The sequence below is a fragment of the Martes martes genome (genome assembly GCF_963455335.1).
Source record: "Martes martes genome assembly, chromosome: 4".
In the NCBI taxonomy this organism is placed as follows: domain Eukaryota; kingdom Metazoa; phylum Chordata; class Mammalia; order Carnivora; family Mustelidae; genus Martes; species Martes martes.
Window position 1 is genome coordinate 114,334,585 of NC_137891.1, and position 21,765 is coordinate 114,356,349.

Consider the following 21,765-nt stretch of genomic DNA (forward strand, 5'->3'; position numbering starts at 1 on the left):
AGAATCACTAAAATTAACAACACAGGAAACAATAGGTGTTAGGATGTGGAGAAAGGGGAACTCTCTTATAGTTTGTGGGAATGCAAACTGGTGTAGCCACTCTGGAAAACAGTATGGAGCTTCCTCAAAAAGGTAGAAATGGAACTACCCTATGACCCATCAATTGCACTACTAGCTATTTACCCCAAAAAATAAAAAATACTGATTCAAAGGGGCACATGCATCCTAATGTTTATGGCGGCATTGTCAACAATAGCCAAATTATGTAAACAGCCCAAATGCCCATCAACTGAGGGATAGATAAAGAAGTTACGGCATGTATATAGATAGATATAAAGATAGATAGATATAGATATAGATAGATATAGATATATCTCACCATATATACCACTATATATATAAAATATATATTTATATATAATATATAATATAATATTATAACATATATTATAAAATATTATATATTATATATAAAATATTATATATTATGAAATAATATATAATAAAATATTACTCAGCCATCAGAAAGAATGAAATCTTGCCATTTGCTATGACCTGGATGGAGCTAGAGTATATTATGCTAAAAGAATTAAGTCAGAGGAAGACAAATACCATATGATTTCACTCATGTGGAATTTAATAAACAGAAGAACATATGGGAAGGAAAAAATGATAGAGAACAAACTGAAGGTTAATGGATGGAGGTAGGTAGGGGGCAGGTTAAATGGGTGATGGGCATTAAGGAGGGCACTTGTTGTGACGAGCACTGGGGTATTGTATGTAAGTGAATTCTACTCCTGAAATCAATTTTAGCATATATGTTAACTAAGTAGAATTTAAATAAAAACCTGAAAAGAAAAAAATAATATAAAAGTATGTACAGCAGTGTGGCTACAGTATACTGTATTGCATATTTAAAAGTTGCTGAGAGAGATCTTAAAAATTCTCATCATAAGAAAAATAATTTACAACTAGGTATAGGGACAATGTTAATTAGACTTTTGGTGATCATTTCACAATATATACAGATATTGAATCATTACATTGTACACCTGAAACCGCTGTAATGTTTTAAGTCAATCATACCTCAATATAAAAAAATAAGCAAATAAGCAAATAAATAGTAAAACATTATTTTAGGAGAGTATGTTAAGCTGAAGAACTTATTGGGAAAACACTTGATAAAATATATGTGATTAAAAATTACTAATCTTAGGGGTGCCTGGGTGGCTCAGTGGGTTAAAGCCTCTGCCTTCAGCTCAGGTCATGATCTCAGGGTCCTGGGATCGAGCCCCACATCTGGCTCTCTGCTCGGCAGGGAGCCTTCTTCCTCCTCTATCTCCACCTGCCTCTCTGCCTACTTGTGTCTGTCAAATAAATAAATAAAATATTTAAAAAAAAAATTACTAATCTTAGTAAGTATAGAAACAATTTGAAAAATCTAAAAACTGTAACAAGTAGTAACAATTTCTAGTCTATATTGCTAATTATTCAACCTATCAAAAAATATTTTTAACATACTTATTTCAAATAAGTCTGTTTTACCATATTACTTTTCCAAAGTCTGAGTTATCAGCTGATGTATAAGTATTAAACCAGCAATTTCCAGAGTGTTATACATTCTATCGTTACTTTTCTATGTGGAAATATTTTACTACTTTAAGAAGACACTGTAGAAAACAATCGCATCAAGATACTCACTACCAGCTTAAGAAATAAAACACTGCAAATACGATGACACGTTTCTCTTGACCTTTCCTTGATAACATTTTTCTTCTACTCAGCCTAAGGCAGTAGTTCTCAAAGTGTGGTCAACAGACAAGAAGCATCAGCATGACCTGAGAACTTCTCAGAAATGACAACACTTGGGACCCATCCCAGACTGAATGGTGGGGTCCAGCCATCTGTGTTTTAACATGCTCTCCACGTGATTCTGATACACACTATGGTGAGGAACCACTACCAGAGGGGAATGACTAGGTTGAATTTAGTTCTTATCATCCCCATGATGTTTTTAAACTTGTATTATGTGTATTAAGATACCTCTCCCCATTCCTATGGTTTCTTTGAGGAGTGTTTTTCCTTAACCCCTCCTGGATCTTTGTTCCACCCCTGAATGGTGAGTGACAGTTGCTGGTTCAGGGCGTTGAACTAGGTAGGTCTATCAAATACGTTCCGAGAGTAAGAAATTCAATCCCTTTCTCTTCCTCTCTCTACCAGATTCGTGGAAGGCAGTGACTTGAGAGGCAAGGGAAGTAGAGTTTGTTCTGCAAACTTTTCCACAGGTGATCTGTTCTAAAGTTTAGACTGGCACTAGAGCACTAGCAAGACCATTCTGGTTCTCATATTAAGCCATAGTCTCTCCTTTATCAGTAATGAAGGTGATAGTTTGGTTTTCATTTGCTGACTCTTGTTCGATTTCTGAACTGGCTCAGAAACTGAGCAGGAAAAAGGGGTACTATTTATCAGCTCTTCTCTAATACAGTACATATATTTCTATAAACAATAGATGGAGGTGTTTTACATTTTTTATAACTTCACATAAATGATCTAATACTGTACATATTCTTCCACAACTTGCTTTTGTGCCTTAATGTTATATTTTTAAGATTATCCATTGATGATACATTTAGTTTACTCCATTTTCACTCCCATATAAAATTTCATCTTATGATTATACCACAGTTGATCAATTGTCCTGTTAATGGCATTTAAAATTTTCCAATTACTTTGATAATTCAGATAATATTGATCTTATTCTTGTACATGTCCACTTGGGCACTTATGGAAGGGTTTCCTTAAGGTACATTCCCCAAACAGAATTGTTTCCTCAGAGAATATGGACATCTTCAACTTTAGTCAATATTGTCAAGTTGTTTTCCAAATGGATTGTAGGCTCCAAAGCAGCATGTAAGAATTCATCTTCCTCTACACCACTGCCAACACTTGTTCTCAAAAGTTTAAATTTTTCCATTCATTTGAGATGGAATACTTCTCATTGATGTAGAGATTGTTCCCTAAAACTTCTTCCATTCCACTATAGTGATAGAAAATCCAATTTTCAGTTGGACTAAGGTCCACCCAGAATAAAGACTGAATACACTTGCCAGCGTTCTTGCAGCAAGGTGAGGATATGTGATTTATTAGAAACAATGTGTGCATCTTCTAATGTGTCCAGTATGCCCGCCCTTCCCGTCTTCCCACTGACTGAAATGTAAACATGGTGGTAAACCATCTTGCATCCCAAGAACAAGGGCAACACCCCCAGGATGGCAGAGCAAAACATAAAGTGCCTACATCTCTGATCGAAGAGTAACTTAAAAGCTCCACGATTTCATGGAGCACAGCCAACACACCAGCCTAGACTTTCACTTGTGAGAGAAATATATATATTTCTTTATGCTTTTATTTTAGGTCTCTATTACAAGCAGTAAAACTTATATCCTGTATCTGACTATGAGTAAGTTTGGGCATCTTTCATGTCATTGACCATTTAATTTCTCTTCTGTGAATTGCCTTTTTATATCCTTTACCCATTTTATGTTCTTTATCCATTCCATTCTTTATAAACTCTAGATATTATTAGTTCATGATTGATTGTGTATTGCAATTAACTTTTCCCCATCTAAAGCTTGCCTCACCATTTTATGGTATCTTTTATTATATAGATTAGATGTTTTTCATTTTAATGTAGTCAAATTCATCAGTATTCTTCATAATTTAAGCTCTTTGTTTTATTTAAGAAATCTTTCCTACCTGAGGTCATGAAAGTTTTTTCTCACCTTCCAAACATTTGAAAGTTTTGCTTATCATATTTCATTTTTTTAAATTTCCCTAAGGTTGATTTCTTATTTAGTAAGAGCTAGGAATCTAATCTCATTTTATTCTATTTGGATATCCAATTGTTCCAGCCACATGTATGGAATATTTTTACCACTGGTTTAAAATGTTCTATGTCATAGCAAGTTTCCATATGTGCAGTTCCATTTTTGGGCTTTCTTTTCTGTTCCATTAATCAACTTGTCTATCCCAGAGTCAACTCCATATTTTATTAATTTTAGATTCTCATTATAAGCCTTAATATTGGATAGGGTTAGACACCCATCTATCCTTTTCTTTATCTTGGTCATCCTCAGCCTTATGTTCTTCCATACAAATTTCAGAATCAGTTTTTCAAGTTTCATTAAAATTTCTTATGGTTTTGATTGAAATTAAATTATATTTATAGGCAAATTTGTGAAAAATCAAGAACTATGATATTGAAGTTTTCCAATCATGAATATGATAAACCAGGACTAATTTTCACTGGTTTACAATAGCAAGTCTTTGTGGATTGTTAAAATATTAAAATATTTCTCTACTGATTAGTAAATAGCTACTGCCCTTAGTCTGTATTCTTTAATAATTCCAATCCACTTTGACAGTCCATAAAGGTGATCTTTTGTTAGAGTCATTCCTATATACATAATTTTTTTTGCTATTATAGGGATATCTATTTTTAAAATGTGTTTCCTATTTATTCATTTATAAGATCATATTTTTGTATATTACACTTACATATATCAACTTTGCTGAACTATTTTCATTTGAATAGGTTTTCTGTAGATTATTTTTCTAGATAACAACCACATTATTTATGTATTATCATGGCTTTGTTTCCTGCTTTCCTAATACTTACACTTTTCCAGCTTTTTTTCTTATATGGCTAAGACCTCCAATACAGTGGTGAAAAGAGGCAGTTATAGTCACCAAGTTTATCTTTAGAATTCATTTTTGAAGAAAATGTTTTTCAGTGTGTCATCATAAAGTCTGATATTTGTTATAGGTTTCTGGTAGACAGAAGTTCCCTTCTGCATTGTAATAATGGAACCATACTGTGATTAATAGAAAGACACTAACAGACACAGAGAATATCAAGTTTAATGGCAAAGGGAAAAGAAACCTACAAAGATGGTTTTATAAACAGAAATAACATTAATCTATCAGATAAAGGAAGGACTTCCCAGATCTTCCAAAGTTTCCCATGGTGATACAGCTATTGGACAGTACCACAAAGTATTTTCTGCTTTTGGTATAGGCTTTTTATTCTCTTGGTCCTGACTCCTGGAATATATTTTTATGTGCCTGCCAGCTGTCCAGGTGCAAATAACCAGTGCAAAACACTTACAATACCTTATTTTTTTTTTCTTGGACAATTAAGTAAAGAAAAGGTTAGTTTCTCATACTATCCCTTCGGGAGATTCAGGCTTATTTGGCCTGAGGACCAATTTCACATCCTCTGTTTCTAGATTACCAAGAGCTGTTGCATGAGTATGTGTTGAATATTATTGAATGCTTCTTCTTAATTTTATTTTTAAAAGATTTTTAATATATTTATTTGAGAGACAGAGAGAGAGAGTGAGAGAGCATGCACAAGCAGGGAGGAGGGCCAGAGGGGGGGGGGGAGAAGCAGGCTCCCCACCACAGGAAGCCCTACATGGGACTTGATCCCAGAACCCCAGGATCATGACCTGAACAGAAGGCAGATGCTTAACCAGCTGAGCCACCCAGGTGCCCCTTAATTTATGATGATCATATTTTTCCATTTAATCTGTTACTATGGTAAATTAAAGTAATGAATTTTAACACTAACTGCTTTAATTTTCAATGCATGCTGGATTCAGTTCAACATTATTTCATTTTGCATTTATGGATCTATGTTCATAATGTAGTTTGACCTATAATTTTTCTGTTTTATACAATCCTTGTCTTGTTTTGGTGTGAAAGTTATACCAGCTTCACAAAATGAGCTGAAGCAAATGGCTTCTTTTTATAATGTCTAAAAGTGTCTATTAAAGAGTGAGATTTCTAAGGGTGTCTGGGTGGCTTAGTCAGTTAAGTATCTGCTTTCAGCTAAGGTAATGATCTTGGGGTCCTGGGACCAAGCCCCACATCAGGCTTCCTGCTCAATGGGGAGTCTGCTTTTCCCTCTCCCTCTGCCCCTTCCCCTGCTTATGCTCCCTTGCCCTCTCAAATAAATACATAAAATCTTAAAAAAAAAAAAAAGTGGAATTTCTACTTCAGAACTTATCTATAAACCACCCATTCCTGTGCGGATGTGTATTGTGTTCTTGTGGAAGTGCTTTAAATTAGTAATGCAAGTTCATGAACCGTTATGTCTATTCAGGTTTTCTAATTCTTCATGTGTCAATTTGGTCCCTGTATTTTTCTTTTTTCTTTTTTTAAGATTTTATTTATTTGTTTGACAGAGACAGAGAACACAAACAGTGGGAGCGGCAGGCAGAGGGAGAAGGAGAAGCAGACTCCCCACTGAGCAGGGAACCCACACAAGTTTGATCCCAGGACCCTGAGATCATGACCTGAGCCAAAGGCAGATGCTTAACAAACTGAGCCACCCAGGCATCACAGCTGCTATATTTTTGTTAAAAGCTGCCATTTTGTCAAAATTCTCCAATTTGTTAACCTAAATGTTATATTTTAGTCTCCATTATGTTATATAAGTAGGTAAGTATAAACTTATAACTTATATAAATTATATATATGTTATCAGTTTATACTTATATCTATTCTCTGCTCAATATTGTTTATTCATTTTTTTAAACAAATCTTGGCAAAATGTTATCTGTATTAATGATCTTCGAAGAATCTGCTTTTGATTCTCTCTATTGCGTCTTTGTCTTTGATTTTATTTGCTTTTGTTTTGATTTTATTATTTTTTGTTAGTGTTTACTAATTTCCATTATTATTTTTTTCATTCATGAGTAATTTTTTTTAAAACGTTTTTTGTGTAGACTCCATGCCCAGCATTGAGCCCAACATGGAGCTTGAACTCATGACCCTGAGCTGAAATCAAGAGCTGGATGCTTAACCAACCGAGCCACCCAGGCATCCATGAATAATTTTTTTTTTTTTTAAAGATTTTATTTATTTATTTATCAGAGAGAGTGAGCACAGGCAGACAGAGAGGCAGGCAGAGGCAGAGGGAGAAGCAGGCTCCCTGCCGAGCAAGGAGCCCGATGTGGGACTCGATCCCAGGACCCTGGGATCATGACCCGAGCCGAAGGCAGCCGCTTAACCAACTGAGCCACCCAGGCGTCCCCATGAATAATTTTTTAAAAGTTTTTACTTAGGGGCGCCTGGGTGGCTCAGTGGGTTAAAGCCTCTGCCTTCCACTCAGGTCATGATCCCAGGGTCCTGGGATCGAGCCCTGCATCGGACTCTCTGCTCAGCAGAGAGCCTGCTTCCTCCTCTCGCTCTCTCTGCCTGCCTCTCTGCTTACTTGTGATCTCTGTCTGTCAAAAAAAAAAAAAAATCTTTATAAAAAAAGTTTTTACTTAAATTCCAGGTAGTTAACATAAAGTTTAATACTAGATTCAGGTGTACAATAAAGTGATTCAACACTTTCATACAACACCTGGTGCTCATCACAAGTGCACTCCTTAATCCCCATCACATATTTAACCAAGCTCTCCACCCTCCTCCAATCTGGTAACCATCAGTTTGTTCTCTATAGTTAAGACTCTGTTTCTTGTTTTGTCTCTCTCTCTATTTTTTTCCCCCTTGCTCATTTGTTTTGTTTCTTAAATTCCACATATGAGTGGATTCATATGGTGTTTGTCTTTCTGACTGACTTATTTTTCTTACTTAGCATAATACTCTCTAGTTTCATCCATATTGTTAGATATGACAAAATTTCATTCCTTTTTATGGCTGAGTAATATTCCATGGTATATGTATACCACTTCTTTATCCATTTATTAGTCGACAGACACTGGGGCTGTTTCCATAATTTGGCTATTGCTGATAATGTCACTATAAAAATGCATGTATCCCTTTGAATCAGTATTTTTTATTTCTTTGAGTAAATACCTAGTAATGCAATTACTGGATCATAGCCATGAGTAATTTAAAAGTTTTTTAAATTTCTGAATATATGGAGTTTTCCAAAAGTTTGTCATTATTGTTCATTTCTAACTGCATTATATTCAGAGAACACAATCTATATGATATTGATCCTTTAGTATTGGTTAGGATTTGCTCTGTAGTCTAGTATGTAATCAGTCTTGATAAACATTTCTATGTACTTAAAAATACTGTGTATTTTCTGATTATTGGGTGCAGGATTCTAGAATTGTTCATCAGATCAAAGATGTTGTTCAAATCTTCCATATCTTTGTTAATTTTTTTCCTGCTTGATTGGTCAACTTTCGCAACAGGTGATTTAAATCTCCAGTAATAATTATGGATTTGTCATTTTTCCTTGTAAGTTTCAGTTTTTGCTTTATTATTTGGTGTTTGTTATAGGTTTACACTTGTTTATCTTTTTGCAGGTTAGATCCTACTGTTAATCCAATTCCTAGCTCATTCTAGTTCCTTGGCTCCAATTTTTGAGAGTCCTTAAATGAGGTTATGGTCCTGAGGAAACATAGGGTGATAAATGAGAATGATTTCCCTACCTGAGTATAATATACCATACTTTGTTTGTAGTCATTATATATTGCATAACCATTTTTAATTATGTACTTGGCCTTAATTACCCCAAAGTAAAGAACCATCAGAAGAGGTCAGTTGAGCTTCCAGAAGGTCTGATGTGACCTTGACCCAGCTAGATTTAACCTATAGCAATCTAGTTTCAAACTTTCACCTTTATATAAAATTTCAAGTTTTGACCTTCACAGGCCTGCTTTTTTTCACTCTTTCTCTCTCCATGCTAATTAGTAGGATTCTAGAGCTTACTCTTGGGAACGCAGGGCCTCCTAATGAACAATTGTTAGTAAAAGAGCCTAAGAAAGATGAGAATACTTTCTTTCCTTGTAGTTACTTGCTTTGTATCACAAAGGTAACTTTGATAGAGGGATAAATCAAGAACATTTAAAAACTGGAGAGGAGTCAAGATGGCGGAGAAGTAGCAGGCTGAGACGACATCGGGTAGCAGGAGATAAGCTAGATAGCTTATCTAACCATAGTGAACACCTACAAATCCAACGGGAAAACGAAGAGAAGAAGAGCAACAATTCTAGAAACAGAAAATCGATCACTTTCTGAAAGGTAGGACCTGCGGAGAAGTGAATCCAAAGCGATGGGAAGATAGACCCCCGGGGAGGGGCCGGCTCCCGGCAAGCAGCAGAGCAACGGAGCACAAAATCGGGACTTTTAAAAGTTGGCTCCACTGGGAGACATCGCTCCAGAGGCTAAACCGGGGGGAAACCCAGGCGGGGTCAGCATAACCCCAGGTCCCGCGGGGTCACAGAAGGACCGGGGGTGTCTGAGTGCCGCAGAGCTCGCAGGTATTAGAGCGGGGAAGCTGGCTCCAGCAACAAAGCTGAGGAAGTGAGCTCTCAGCCCGGGGTTACCTTGTGCTGGTTGCAGGCTGGGTGGGCTCGGAGTGTGGCCAGAGGCCACGGAGACGGAAGCGACCGCGCGCTTTTCTCCAGGTTCCAGCAATTGACTACTTTCCTCCAGGCGCGACCGCATGCCAGGGAGGCGGGGCGGTTGGGCGCTTTTCTCTAAGGGTGCACTGAGGAGCGGAACCCCAAGCTCTCGGCTCCTCCGGTGGGGACCGGGCGGCCGCCATCTTCCTTCCGGCCTCGGGACTCTATGGAAAGCAATCAGGGAACAAAAGCTCCCGAAAGCAAACCCGAGCAGATTACTTAGCCCGGCCCCTGGCAAAGGCGGTGCAATTCCGCCTGCGGCAAAGACACTTGAGAATCACCACAACAGGCCCCTCTCCCAGAAGGTCAACAAGAAACCCAGCCAAGACCAACTTCTCTCACCAAGAACAGCGGAATTCCACAGCAGGAGAAAGCAAATCTTATCTGGACAAAATGACAAGGCGGAAAAACTCACCTCAAAAAAAAGAACAAGAGGCCGTACCGAAGGCTGGAGACCTAATCAATACGGACATTGGTAACATGACAGATCTAGAGTTCAGAATGACAATTCTCAAGGTTCTAGCCGGGCTCGAAAAAGGCATAGAAGATATTAGAGAAACCCTCTCTGGAGAGATAAAAGCCCTTTCTGGAGAAATAAAAGAACTAAAATCTAACCAAGTTGAAATAAAAAAAGCTATTAATGAGGTGCAATCAAAAATGGAAGCTCTCACTGCTAGGATAAATGAGGCAGAAGAAAGAATTAGTGACATAGAAGACCAAATGACAGAGAATAAAGAAGCTGAGCAAAAGAGAGACAAACAAATACTGGACCACGAGGAGAGAATTCGAGAGATAAGCGACACCATAAGACGACACAACATTAGAATAATTGGGATTCCAGAAGAAGAAGAAAGAGAGAGGGGAGCAGAAGGTATATTGGAGACAATTCTTGGAGAGAATTTCCCTAATATGGCAAAGGGAACAAACATCAAAATCCAGGAGATGCTAAGAACGCCCCTCAAAATCAATAAAAATAGGTCCACACCTTGTCACCTGATAGTAAAATTTACAAGTCTTAGTGACAAAGAGAAAATCCTGAGAGCAGCCTGGGAAAAGAAGTCTGTAACATACAAGGGTAAAAACATTAGATTGGCAGTGGACCTATCCACAGAGACCTGGCAGGCCAGAAAGAACTGGCATGATATATTCAGAGCACTAAACGAGAAAAACATGCAGCCAAGAATACTATATCCGGGGGCGCCTGGGTGGCTCAGTGGTTTAAGCCGCTGCCTTCGGCTCGGGTCATGATCTCAGGGTCCTGGGATCGAGTCCCACATCGGGCTCTCTGCTCAGCAGGGAGCCTGCTTCCCTCTCTCACTCTCTCTGCCTGCCTCTCTGCCTACTTGTGATCTCTCTCTCTCTCTCTCTGTCAAATAAATAAATAAAATCTTTAAAAAAAAAATTAAAAAAAAAAAAAGAATACTATATCCGGCTAGGCTATCATTGAAAATAGAAGGAGAGATAAAGAGCTTCCAGGACAAACAAAAGATGAAAGAATTTGGAAACACCAAACCAGCTCTACAGGAAATATTGAAAGGGGTCCTCTAAGCGAAGAGAGACACTAAAAGTAGTAGATCAGAAAGAAACAGAGACAATATACAGTAACAGTCACCTTACAGGCAATACAATGGCAATAAATTCATATCTCTCAATAGTTACCCTGAATGTTAATGGGCTAAATGCCCCAATCAGAAGACACAGGGTATCCGAATGGATAAAAAAACAAAACCCATCAATATGCTGCCTACAAGAAACTCATTTTAGACCCGAAGACACCTTCAGATTTAAAGTGAGGGGGTGGAAAACAATGTACCATGCTAATGGACATCAGAAGAAAGCTGGGGTGGCAATCCTTCTATCAGATCAATTAGATTTTAAGCCAAAGACTATAATAAGAGATGAGGAAGGACACTCTATCATACTCAAAGGGTCTGTCCAACAAGAAGACCTAACAATCTTAAATATCTATGCCCCTAACATGGGAGCAGCCAACTATATAAACCAATTAATAACAAATCAAAGAAATACATTGACAGTAATACAATAATAGCAGGGGACTTTAACACTCCCCTCACTGAAATGGACAGATCATCCAAGCAAAAGATCAACAAGGAAATAAAGGCCTTAAATGACACACTGGACCAGATGGACATCACAGATATATTCAGAACATTCCATCCCAAAGCAACAGAATATACATTCTTCTCTAGTGCACATGGAACATTCTCCAGAATAGACCACATCCTGGGTCATAAATCAGGTCTCAGTCGGTACCAAAAGATTGAGATCATTCCCTGCATATTTTCAGACCACAATGCTCTGAAGCTAGAACTCAATCACAAGAGGAAATTGGGAAAGAACCCCAATACATGGAGACTAAACAGCATCCTTCTAAAAAATGAATGCGTCAACCAGGAAATTAAAGAAGCATTGAAAAAAACCATGGAAACAAATGATAATGAAAACACAACGGTTCAAAATCTGTGGGACACAACAAAGGCAGTCCTGAGAGGAAAATATAGAGCGGTGCAAGCCTTTCTCAAGAAACAAGAAAGGTCTCAAATACACAACCTAACCCTACACCTAAAGGAGCTGGAGAGAAAACAACAAAGAAAGCCTAAACCCAGCAGGAGAAGAGAAATCATAAAGATCAGAGCAGAAATCAATGAAATAGACTAAAAAAACAATAGAACAAATCAACAAAACTAGGAGCTGGTTCTTTGAAAGAATTAATAAGATTGACAAACCCCTGGCCAGACTTATCAAAAAGAAAAGAGAAAGGACGCAAATAAATAAAATCATGAATGAAAGAGGAGAGATCACAACCAACACCAAAGAAATACAAACAATTATAAGAACATACTACGAGCAACTCTACGCCAACAAATTTGACAATCTGGAAGAAATGGATGCATTTCTAGAGACATATAAACTACCACAACTGAACCAAGAAGAAATAGATAACCTGAACAGACCCATAACCAGTAAGGAGATTGAAACAGTCCTCAAAAATCTCCAAACAAACAAAAGTCCAGGACCAGACAGCTTCCCAGGGGAATTCTACCAAGCATTTAAAGAAGAATTAATTCCTATTCTCCTGAAACTGTTCCCAAAAATAGAAATGGAAGGAAAACTTCCAAACTCATTCTATGAGGCCAGCATCACCTTGATCCCAAAACCAGACAAGGATCCCACCAAAAAAGAGAATTACAGTCCAATATCCTTGATGAACACAGATGTGAAAATTCTCACCAAAATACTGGCCAATAGGATCCAACAGTACATTAAAAGGATTATTCACCACGACCAAGTGGGATTTATTCCAGGGCTGCAAGGTTGGTTCAACATCCGCAAATCCATCAATGTGATACAACACATTAATAAAAGAAAGAGTAAGAACCATATGATACTCTCAATAGATGCCGAAAAAGCATTTGACAAAGTGCAGCATCCCTTCCTGATTAAAACTCTTCAAAGTGTAGGGATAGAAGGCACATACCTCAGTATTATCAAAGCCATCTATGAAAAACCCACCGCAAATATCATTCTCAATGGAGAAAAACTGAAAGCTTTTCCGCTAAGGTCAGGAACACGGCAGGGATGTCCGTTATCACCACTGCTGTTCAACATAGTACTAGAAGTCCTAGCCTCAGCAGTCAGACAACAAAAAGAAATTAAAGTCATCCAAATTGGCAAAGAAGAAGTCAAACTATCACTCGTTGCAGATGATATGATACTATATGTGGAAAACCCAAAAGGCTCCACTCCAAAACTGCTAGAACTTATACAGGAATTCAGTAAAGTGGCAGCATATAAAGTCAGTGCACAGAAATCAGTCGCATTTCTTTACACTAACAACAAGACAGAAGAAAGAGACATTGAGGAGTCAGTCCCATTTACAATCGCACCCAAAACCATAAGATACCTAGGAATAAATCTAACCAAAGAGGCAAACAATCTGTACTCAGAAAACCATAAAGTACTCATGAAAGAAATTGAGGAAGACACAAAGAAATGGAAAAATATTCCATGCTCATGGATTGGAAGAACAAATATTGTGAAAATGTCTATTCTACCTAAAGCAATCTACACGTTCAATGCAATCCCTATCAAAATCCCATCCATTTTTTTTTAAAGAAATAGAACAAATAATTCTAAAATTTATATGGAACCAGAAAAGACCTCGAATAGCCAAAGGGATATTGAAAAAGAAAGCCAAAGTCGGTGGCATCACAATTCCAGACTTCAAGCTCTATTACAAAGCTGTCATCATCAAGACAGTATGGTACTGGCCCAAAAACAGACACATAGATCAATGGAACAGAATAGAGAGCCCAGAAACAGAGCCTCAACTCTATGGTCAACTAATCTTCGACAAAGCAGGAAAGAATATCCAATGGAAAAAAGACAGCCTCTTCAACAAATGGTGCTGGGAAAATTGGACAGCCACATGCAGAAAAATGAAATTGGACTATTTCCTTACACCACACACGAAAATAGACTCAAAATGGATGAAGGACCTCAATGTGAGAAAGGAATCTATCAAAATCCTTGAGGAGAATGCAGGCAGCAACCTCTTTGACCTCAACCGCAGCAACTTCTTCCTAGGAACATCGCCAAAGGCAACAGAAGCAAGGGCAAAAATGAACTATTGGGATTTCATCAAGATCAAAAGCTTTTGCACAGCAAAGGAAACAGTTAACATAACCAAAAGACAACTGACAGAATGGGAGAAGATATTTGCAAACGACATATCAGATAAAGGGCTAGTATCCAAAATCTATGAAGAGCTTAGCAAACTCAACACCCAAAGAACAAATAATCCAGTCAAGAAATGGGCAGAGGCCATGAACAGACATTTCTGCAAAGAAGACATCCAGATGGCCAACGGACACATGAAAAAATGCTCCACATCACTGGGCATCAGGGAATACAAATCAAAACCACAATGAGATACCATCTCACACCAGTCAGAATGGCTAAAATTAACAAGTCAAGAAATGACAGATGCTGGCGAGGATGTGGAGAGAGGGGAACCCTCCTACACTGCTGGTGGGAATGCAAGCTGGTGCAACCACTCTGGAAAACAGCGTGGAGGTTCCTCAAAAAACTGAAAATAGAGCTACCCTATGACTCAGCAATTGCACTACTGGGTATATATCCTAAAGATACAAACGTGGTGCTCCAAAGGGGCACGTGCACCCGAATGTTTATAGCAGCAATGTCCACAATAGCCAAACTGTGGAAAGAGCCTAGATGTCCATCAGCAGATGAATGGATAAAGATGTGGTATATATACACAATGGAATACTATGCAGCCATCAAAAGACATGAAATCTTGCCATTTGCAACGACGTGGATGGAACTAGAGGGTATCATGCTCAGCGAAATAAGTCAATCGGAGAAAGACAACTATCATATGATCTCTTTGATATGAGGAAGTGGAGATGCAATGCGGGGGGGTTGGGGGGAGGTAGGAAAAGAAAAAATGAAAAGATGGGATTGGGAGGGAGACAAACCATAAAAGACTCAATCTCAAAAAACAGACTGAGGGTTGCTGGGGGGAGGGGGGACGGGAGAGGGTGGTGGGGAAATGGACATTGGGGAGGGTATGTGCTATGATGAGTGCTGTGAAATGTGTAAACCTGGCGATTCACAGACTTGTACCCCTGGGGATAAAAATACATTATATGTTTATTAAAATTAAAAGAAAAAGAGTTGATTTAAAAAAAAGAACATTTAAAAACTATTATTTTTTTCTCCTATTAAAAATTTAGACTTGTATGAAAATATGTCATTCTGTTTTCTCTCAGAACTCTCTTTACAAATGTTATTGCTAAGAAACAAACAAATGACAAAACATGGACTTGACAGTGCTGCTTATATCCTACGAGATATAACCTGTAGCCTCTGCAATGTCAGTCTGCCTTTCTAATCATTGCCTTGTTTGATAAAAGGGTACCCACAAATATGCTTTAAATTAACATCTCTGTTTTGCTGAAGATTTTTACATTTATATTTATAAATTTTGTTGTTGTTAGTCAAAAAAGAAGGTTTGGGTTTGCCTCTTCTCCCCCCATTCATATAATCTCATGACTCCCCTTGGATTCTCTATTCAAAGAGTCTGAGATTTTGTTTTATTTAAAATAAGACCCACTATAGAGGCACCTGGCTGGCTTAGTTGGTGGAGCATGCAACTTTAGATTTTGGGATTGTAAATTCAAGCCCCATGTTGCGTTTAGAGATTACCTAAAAATAAAATAAAACATACCCACTGTAACTTTTTCCCATCTTCCTACTTTCAACCCTTTTGTGTCCTTATGCTTTAATTGTGACTCAATCCAATCTTTTAGTTTTTTTAACTGGCAAGTATAATACATTCATATTTATTATGCTTACTGACATATTTACATGTTTTTGACATCTTATTTTGTGGTTTCTATTTACTCCGCTTCCTTTTTCTCTTTTCCTGCCTTCTTTTGAATTGATAGCTTTCTTGTCACCCTCTACTGGTTTGAAAATAATACACTAGAGCACCTGGGTGGCTCAGTCGTTAAGTGTCTGCCTTCAGCTCGGTCATGATCCCAGGGTCCTGGAATTGAGGCCCACATCAGGCTCCCTTCTAGGCAGGAAGCCTGCTTCTCCCTCTCTCACTCCCCCTGCATGTGTTCCCTCTCTCTCCGTATCTCTCTCTGTCAAATAAATAAAATCTTTAAAAAGGAAAATAATACACTCTATTTCTATTTTATTTTACTAGAAAAAAATTCTTAGCATGGATATGTGTGTGTACCTAATGCTATCATCTCTATATATAATTTCTAATTTCATCTTCTATGTCAAATAGAACCTATCTTTTATATTTTCACTTGTTTATCTCTCTAAGTTAGATCCTAGGTGATTTTTTCAGAGTTATCTTCCAATTCATAATTCTCTTTAGTTTGTCTGATCTGCTATTTAACTCATTTATGGAATTTTAGATTTCAATAACCATGTTTTTCTTTTTGAGAATTTCTTTCGTTCCTTTCTGCTCTTTCCAGCAGTCTTGATATTTTCTTATTCTTTGTCTTATTTTTTATTCTTTCATAAATTTAATGATTTAAACATACTTTATAATCTGATAATTCCAGTATTTGAAATGTGTTAGGATTCTGCTGCAATTGTTTTCTGACTCGTTCATGGTAGATTAGTATTTTTCATAATTTGGATTATGAACTCATCTTCACAGGATTTTATCTGTGGGAATATTGTGTTAGTTGAAATGTATCCTCCAGAGAAATTCTGCCTTTGTTTCTGCCAGGCTTGCTAGGAATTGTTACCAGCCTAGAATGATATTGAAATATAATGTTTTCCCTGATAATTCTAATGTTACAGAGGTAGCATAAATTCAAGGTCCTAAACCCTTTTCAAGGCATGCTGTGGGTTGCAAATTCTCAAGGGAAATATTTTTCTCCCATCTAGAGCCAAACAGACATATTTGGCTAGAGACATGTTTGAAAAGAGAAATAAAGAGTGAGTTACATAATGACTAGATAAAGTTGGGGATGGAGGGATTGACATTCCAGAAAAAGGAAATAGCATGTACCAAAGCTGCGTGGGAAGACAGAGAATTGTGGTTTTAAGTAATACAATAAGGGCTAATGTGGCTAGCAGACAAATCTCTGTATCTTGTGTTTCATTCTATACTTTCTCCCTAGACAATATCTTCTGAACAAAAGCATCATTTGTCTCTGTCAGTGACACCAAGATTTTACATATCTTCAGCACAGATTCTCAACCTTTGAATTCCAAACCCTTGTATCTGTCTACCTATATGAATATTTAAGGTACCATCTCAATCTCCACTAGTTTAAGATCAATAAAAGTTTATGACCTTCCCCTAAAAACCAGTTCTCTTCTAGTGTTTTCTATCTCAGTGAATGGCATGACTATCCATTCAGCTGTTCAAGCCAGGAATTCAGGGCCATCCTTGACATCCCTCTTTTTCTCATCCTGCCCACCCCCAACTAACCCATCACCAACCCCTGTCTCTTTTCCTCTTAAATATCTCTTAAATCTACCGATTCTCCCCGTATCCACTGCCTTCAGACTACTTCAGGCTACCACCATGCTCTTTAGCCTGGACCACTGTACTTTCCTTACATTGAATGAATTTATCCAAATAGAGACTGGATTGTTTCTCTTTACTGCTTGAAACACTCATTTACTAGTGTCACATTCATAGCTCTTAAGTACTTAATATTGTCTATGCAGCTCTGCATGACCAGTCACTGCTAACTCTTGGACCCATTTTCATTTCAATGTCTTCTCTGTGCTAGCCACATTAGCCCTCATTGTATTACTTAAAGCCACAATTCTCTGTCTTCCCACGCAGCTTTGGTACATGCTATTTTCTTTTTCTGGAATGTCAATCCCTCCATCCCCAACTTTATCTTGTCATTATGTAACTCCTCCTTCATTTCTCTATTCAAACATTATTTGTTCAGTTCTCATCCCTTTCTTTCAATGTCTTTGTTTATTTATAACAATATATTCATTGCTGTGGTTACATGCTTGATGTCTGTTTTTCCCCCTTGGCTAGTGAGATCAGGAACTGTTGTCTAGTTTTGCTTATTACTTTATCTTGAGTGCTGGCATAGACCAGAACGTAGAAAGTGCTTAATAAATATTTCTTGAATGAATAATGATCATCAAAAGTATGATTACAAATATACATCTATTCACTAAACCAAAGGTAAAGAAGAAATGGATAGAGTTATGGATAAAATTAGTGACAACTACATGGGGGATCCATTATACTATTCTCTCTACTTTACCATGTTTAAAAAGTTTCCTTAAGAAAAGATTATGCAACTTACAAAATCAGAACACTTTATTTGAGTCTTTGGATAAACACTAAACAATCTTAAAAATAAAATATTGGCTCTTATTGAGAATGTTGCTGTAAACACAGGGGTGCATGTATGCCTCTGAATTCACATTTTTTTATCCTCTGGTTAAATACCTAGTTTATTTAATTGCTGGATCTTAAGGCAGCTCTATTTTTAACTTTCTGAGGAATCTCCATACTGTTTTCCAGAGTGGCTGCACCAGTTTGCATTCCTACCAACGTGCAAGAAGGTTCCCTTTCTCTGCTTCCTTGCCAACACCTGTTTTTTCCTGTTGTCAGTTTCCAAATTATGGAAAGCCCAAATGTCCATTGACTCATGAATGGATAAAGAAGATGTGGTATACATACACATATACATATATATGCATACACACACACACACACACACACAATGGACTATTATTCAACCACAAAAAATAATGAAATCTTGCCATTTGCAATGACATGGGTGGAGCTAGAGAGTATTATGCTAAGCGAAGTAAGTCAGTCAGAGAAAGACAAAAACTATAAGATTTCACTCATATGTGGAATTTAAGAAACAAAACAAATGAATGCCGGCGGGGGGAGGAAAGGCAAACCAACAAACAGACTCTTAAGTATAGAGAACAATCTGAAGATCACTGGAGGGGTGTGGGGTAGGGGATGGGTTAAACAGGGGTTGGGTATTAAGGAGGACACTTGAGATGAGCACTGGGTGTTGCATGTTAAGTGTTGAATCACTAAATTCTACACCGGAAACTAATATTGCACGGTATGTTAATTAGCTGAAATTTAAATAAAACTTGGAAAAAAATGAAATATTGGCTCTTCAGGGAATGAATATTTTGTTTAGCTAAAAAGAAATTATACTGACCTGAAGATATTTCGGTAATGGTTAATTGGGCCACTTAATGCTCCAGGCTGGGAGAAGACATAAATATAAGCTTCAAGATCTTCTGTTGTTAATCGACATCCTTTTCTTCCAATGCCAGTGCTGTGACTGGTGAACAGATGTTTCAAAGCCTAATTTAAGTGAAAAGAAAATAATTAAAACTTTTTAGTTACCTCACCATAAACTAAACCTTTGGCTTTTGAAAGAGAATGGTCAGTGTGAGTGACAACTCCCCCTTTCTGCTCTAGCCACGTAGAAGACCTCATTGTTTACAAACACATTAGACACATTTTTGCTTTCCTGGCCTGACTTTTGATATTCTTCCCTTTGAATCCCCCATGTACACTTCACCCTTAGGAAAAGCAACCTCTTTCTTGGTGCCTATTCACTTTCTACAAGGCTAAGCTCAGATAGTATCACCACTCTAAAGTCTTTCATAATATTCTAACAGTAGTTGATCTGTTTACTGACAACAAATCTATTCTCCCCCCACAACTGTTTGAACTTTTTTTGACCACAATCCAGAGTAACAAATACATTTTATATCATGATCCAGTCTATACTCCTACACTTACATTTCTGAAAGAAAAGTTAAAAGAAATATCCCTTACTCTTATTATAGTGTGTAGTGATATTTTCAACTCACTTCTGTTCTACTTTATTTTTAAAAATTCAAATTGCAAGCCACTAAACTGATTTCTTGACTCACGAGTGGGCCCCCACCCACAAATTTAAAAACACTGCTCTCTACCCGCATTTCTCAAAGTGTAGATCAAATCACCTGCATCAGAATCATTGGGATTCTTACTTAAAACGCAAGTCCCTCAGGGCTCCTGGGTGGCTCAGTCCACAAAGTATCAATCTCTTGATTTCAGCTCAGGGTCTCAGGGACCCTGATCTCAGGTTCCTGGGATGAGCCCCATGTCTGGCTCCATGCTCAGTGGGGAATCTGCTAAAAGATTTTTCTCCCTCCCTCTCTGCCCCTGCTTCTCTCTCTCCAAAATAAATAAATCAGTCCTTAAAAAACAAAATAAAATGCAGATCCCTCAACCCCAAAACACACCTGCAAAACTATGAAATGATTTATGCAGGAGGTGATTAATTGAAACATTATTTGTAATAGCAAAAGACTGGAAACAAAATTTCCATCAGTGGGAGATTGGTTGAATAAACTATGGTATAGCCACATGATGGTATATGTTCTGAATACTCCAAGAGAAGATAGAGATGATTACGTACTAAGGAGTAGCTGATCCCCAGGACATAGTTTTAAGTGGCGGGGGGAGGTGGGAGGAGTGGGGGGGTGGGGGGTGGAGGGGGGGAGTGGGGGGTGGGGAGGGCAGTGTGTGTGGAAAATAGTGTTTATAGTATGTTATCTTTTGTGTAAGAAGGAGTAGAAAAATACATACACATATGCCTATATTTTCTAAAAAAGAAACCATAAAAAAAAAAAAAGAAACAAAAACTAACCAAACGGTTTCCCTATGGAGATGGAGGAAATAGGATAGAGACAGAGAAACAGGAAACAGAGACCTAAGCAAAACCTCTCTGCACCTTGTAGTAGAATTATGACTAGAACCGCATAAATGGTTTTTATAAAATATAAAAGTTAAGCAAAACTTTGTAGTCTCAATTTTGCTTTGGAAATACAAACAAGAACTTGTGATTTTTTTCACTCTAAAAATGCATATGTACAAATTCTATCCAATGGAAAGATCTAGAAGCAATAAAAACCCAATAACAATGATCACCTTGACACCCGGACTGTGGTTTCTAAGTAAAATTTCCTACTAATAGGAGCCCAAGTTCCTTCAATGAATGTCTGATTCCAGATCTGCAGCAGCAAATAAAAAAGGAACCCAGGACATTAAGAAAGCAAGCTATTATTGACTGAAGATTTATGTCAAAAGGACACAGGAGCCAACCAGAAGGAGTTTCCACTGGCCTAATATGAGACAATCTGAGCATCAGAAAGAACAACTGTAATTGATTGATACATGCCAAATATATTTTCAAAACTCACGAGCTCATAAATAATATGGGGGAAAAAAAAACTTCATTGGTTATCATTGGAGAGTTCCAGGGCACCAAGTCATTACTCTGGAAGTTGTTCATAAAGGTAAAGAATGAAGCATTTATCCTGCCATTCTTGTGTGAGCTGTATTTCAAAATAACCAAACAGTAGATGTGGACAATTCCAGTTAATAAAAGGAAGAATTCCAGTTAATAAAAGCAGATAAAAATGATAGAATTAGGAAATCACCATTTTGCAAATCCTAATGAAATAATGGACCTAGGCAGTGATGATCAGGTTATGCTAAAATTATTTGGTGAAATGTTAGGAAATTTAGATAGCCTGACAACTCGTGAGCCCCCTGGTCAGTGTTAGTGTTACGAAAGCTGAGAGAACTAGACCTTATGTGCTTCCCTGGTATAATACATTCGGAAATACACAGCACCACCTACAAGTATTCTCATCAAATTAAAAATCAATCTGACCACGTCTCTAGGTTAGTAGCAACCATGAAGTAGGAGAAACAAGGGTTAGCAGAACAAGTTAAATAACACCATGATGA

At 37.5% G+C, this 21,765-nt stretch overlaps 1 protein-coding gene across 1 annotated transcript in view; it reads right to left on the bottom strand.

Annotated features, from left to right (window-relative positions):
- The window catches only part of EPHX4 (epoxide hydrolase 4), a gene marked incomplete at its 5' end in the record, with an annotated part of 48,171 nt that overhangs the window by 5,110 nt on the left and 21,296 nt on the right, over nt 1-21,765 (bottom strand). The window contains one exon of the mRNA XM_080802182.1: nt 19,172-19,320. Coding sequence (XP_080658308.1) covers nt 19,172-19,320 — 149 coding nt within the window. The remainder of the gene's footprint in view (nt 1-19,171; nt 19,321-21,765) is intronic.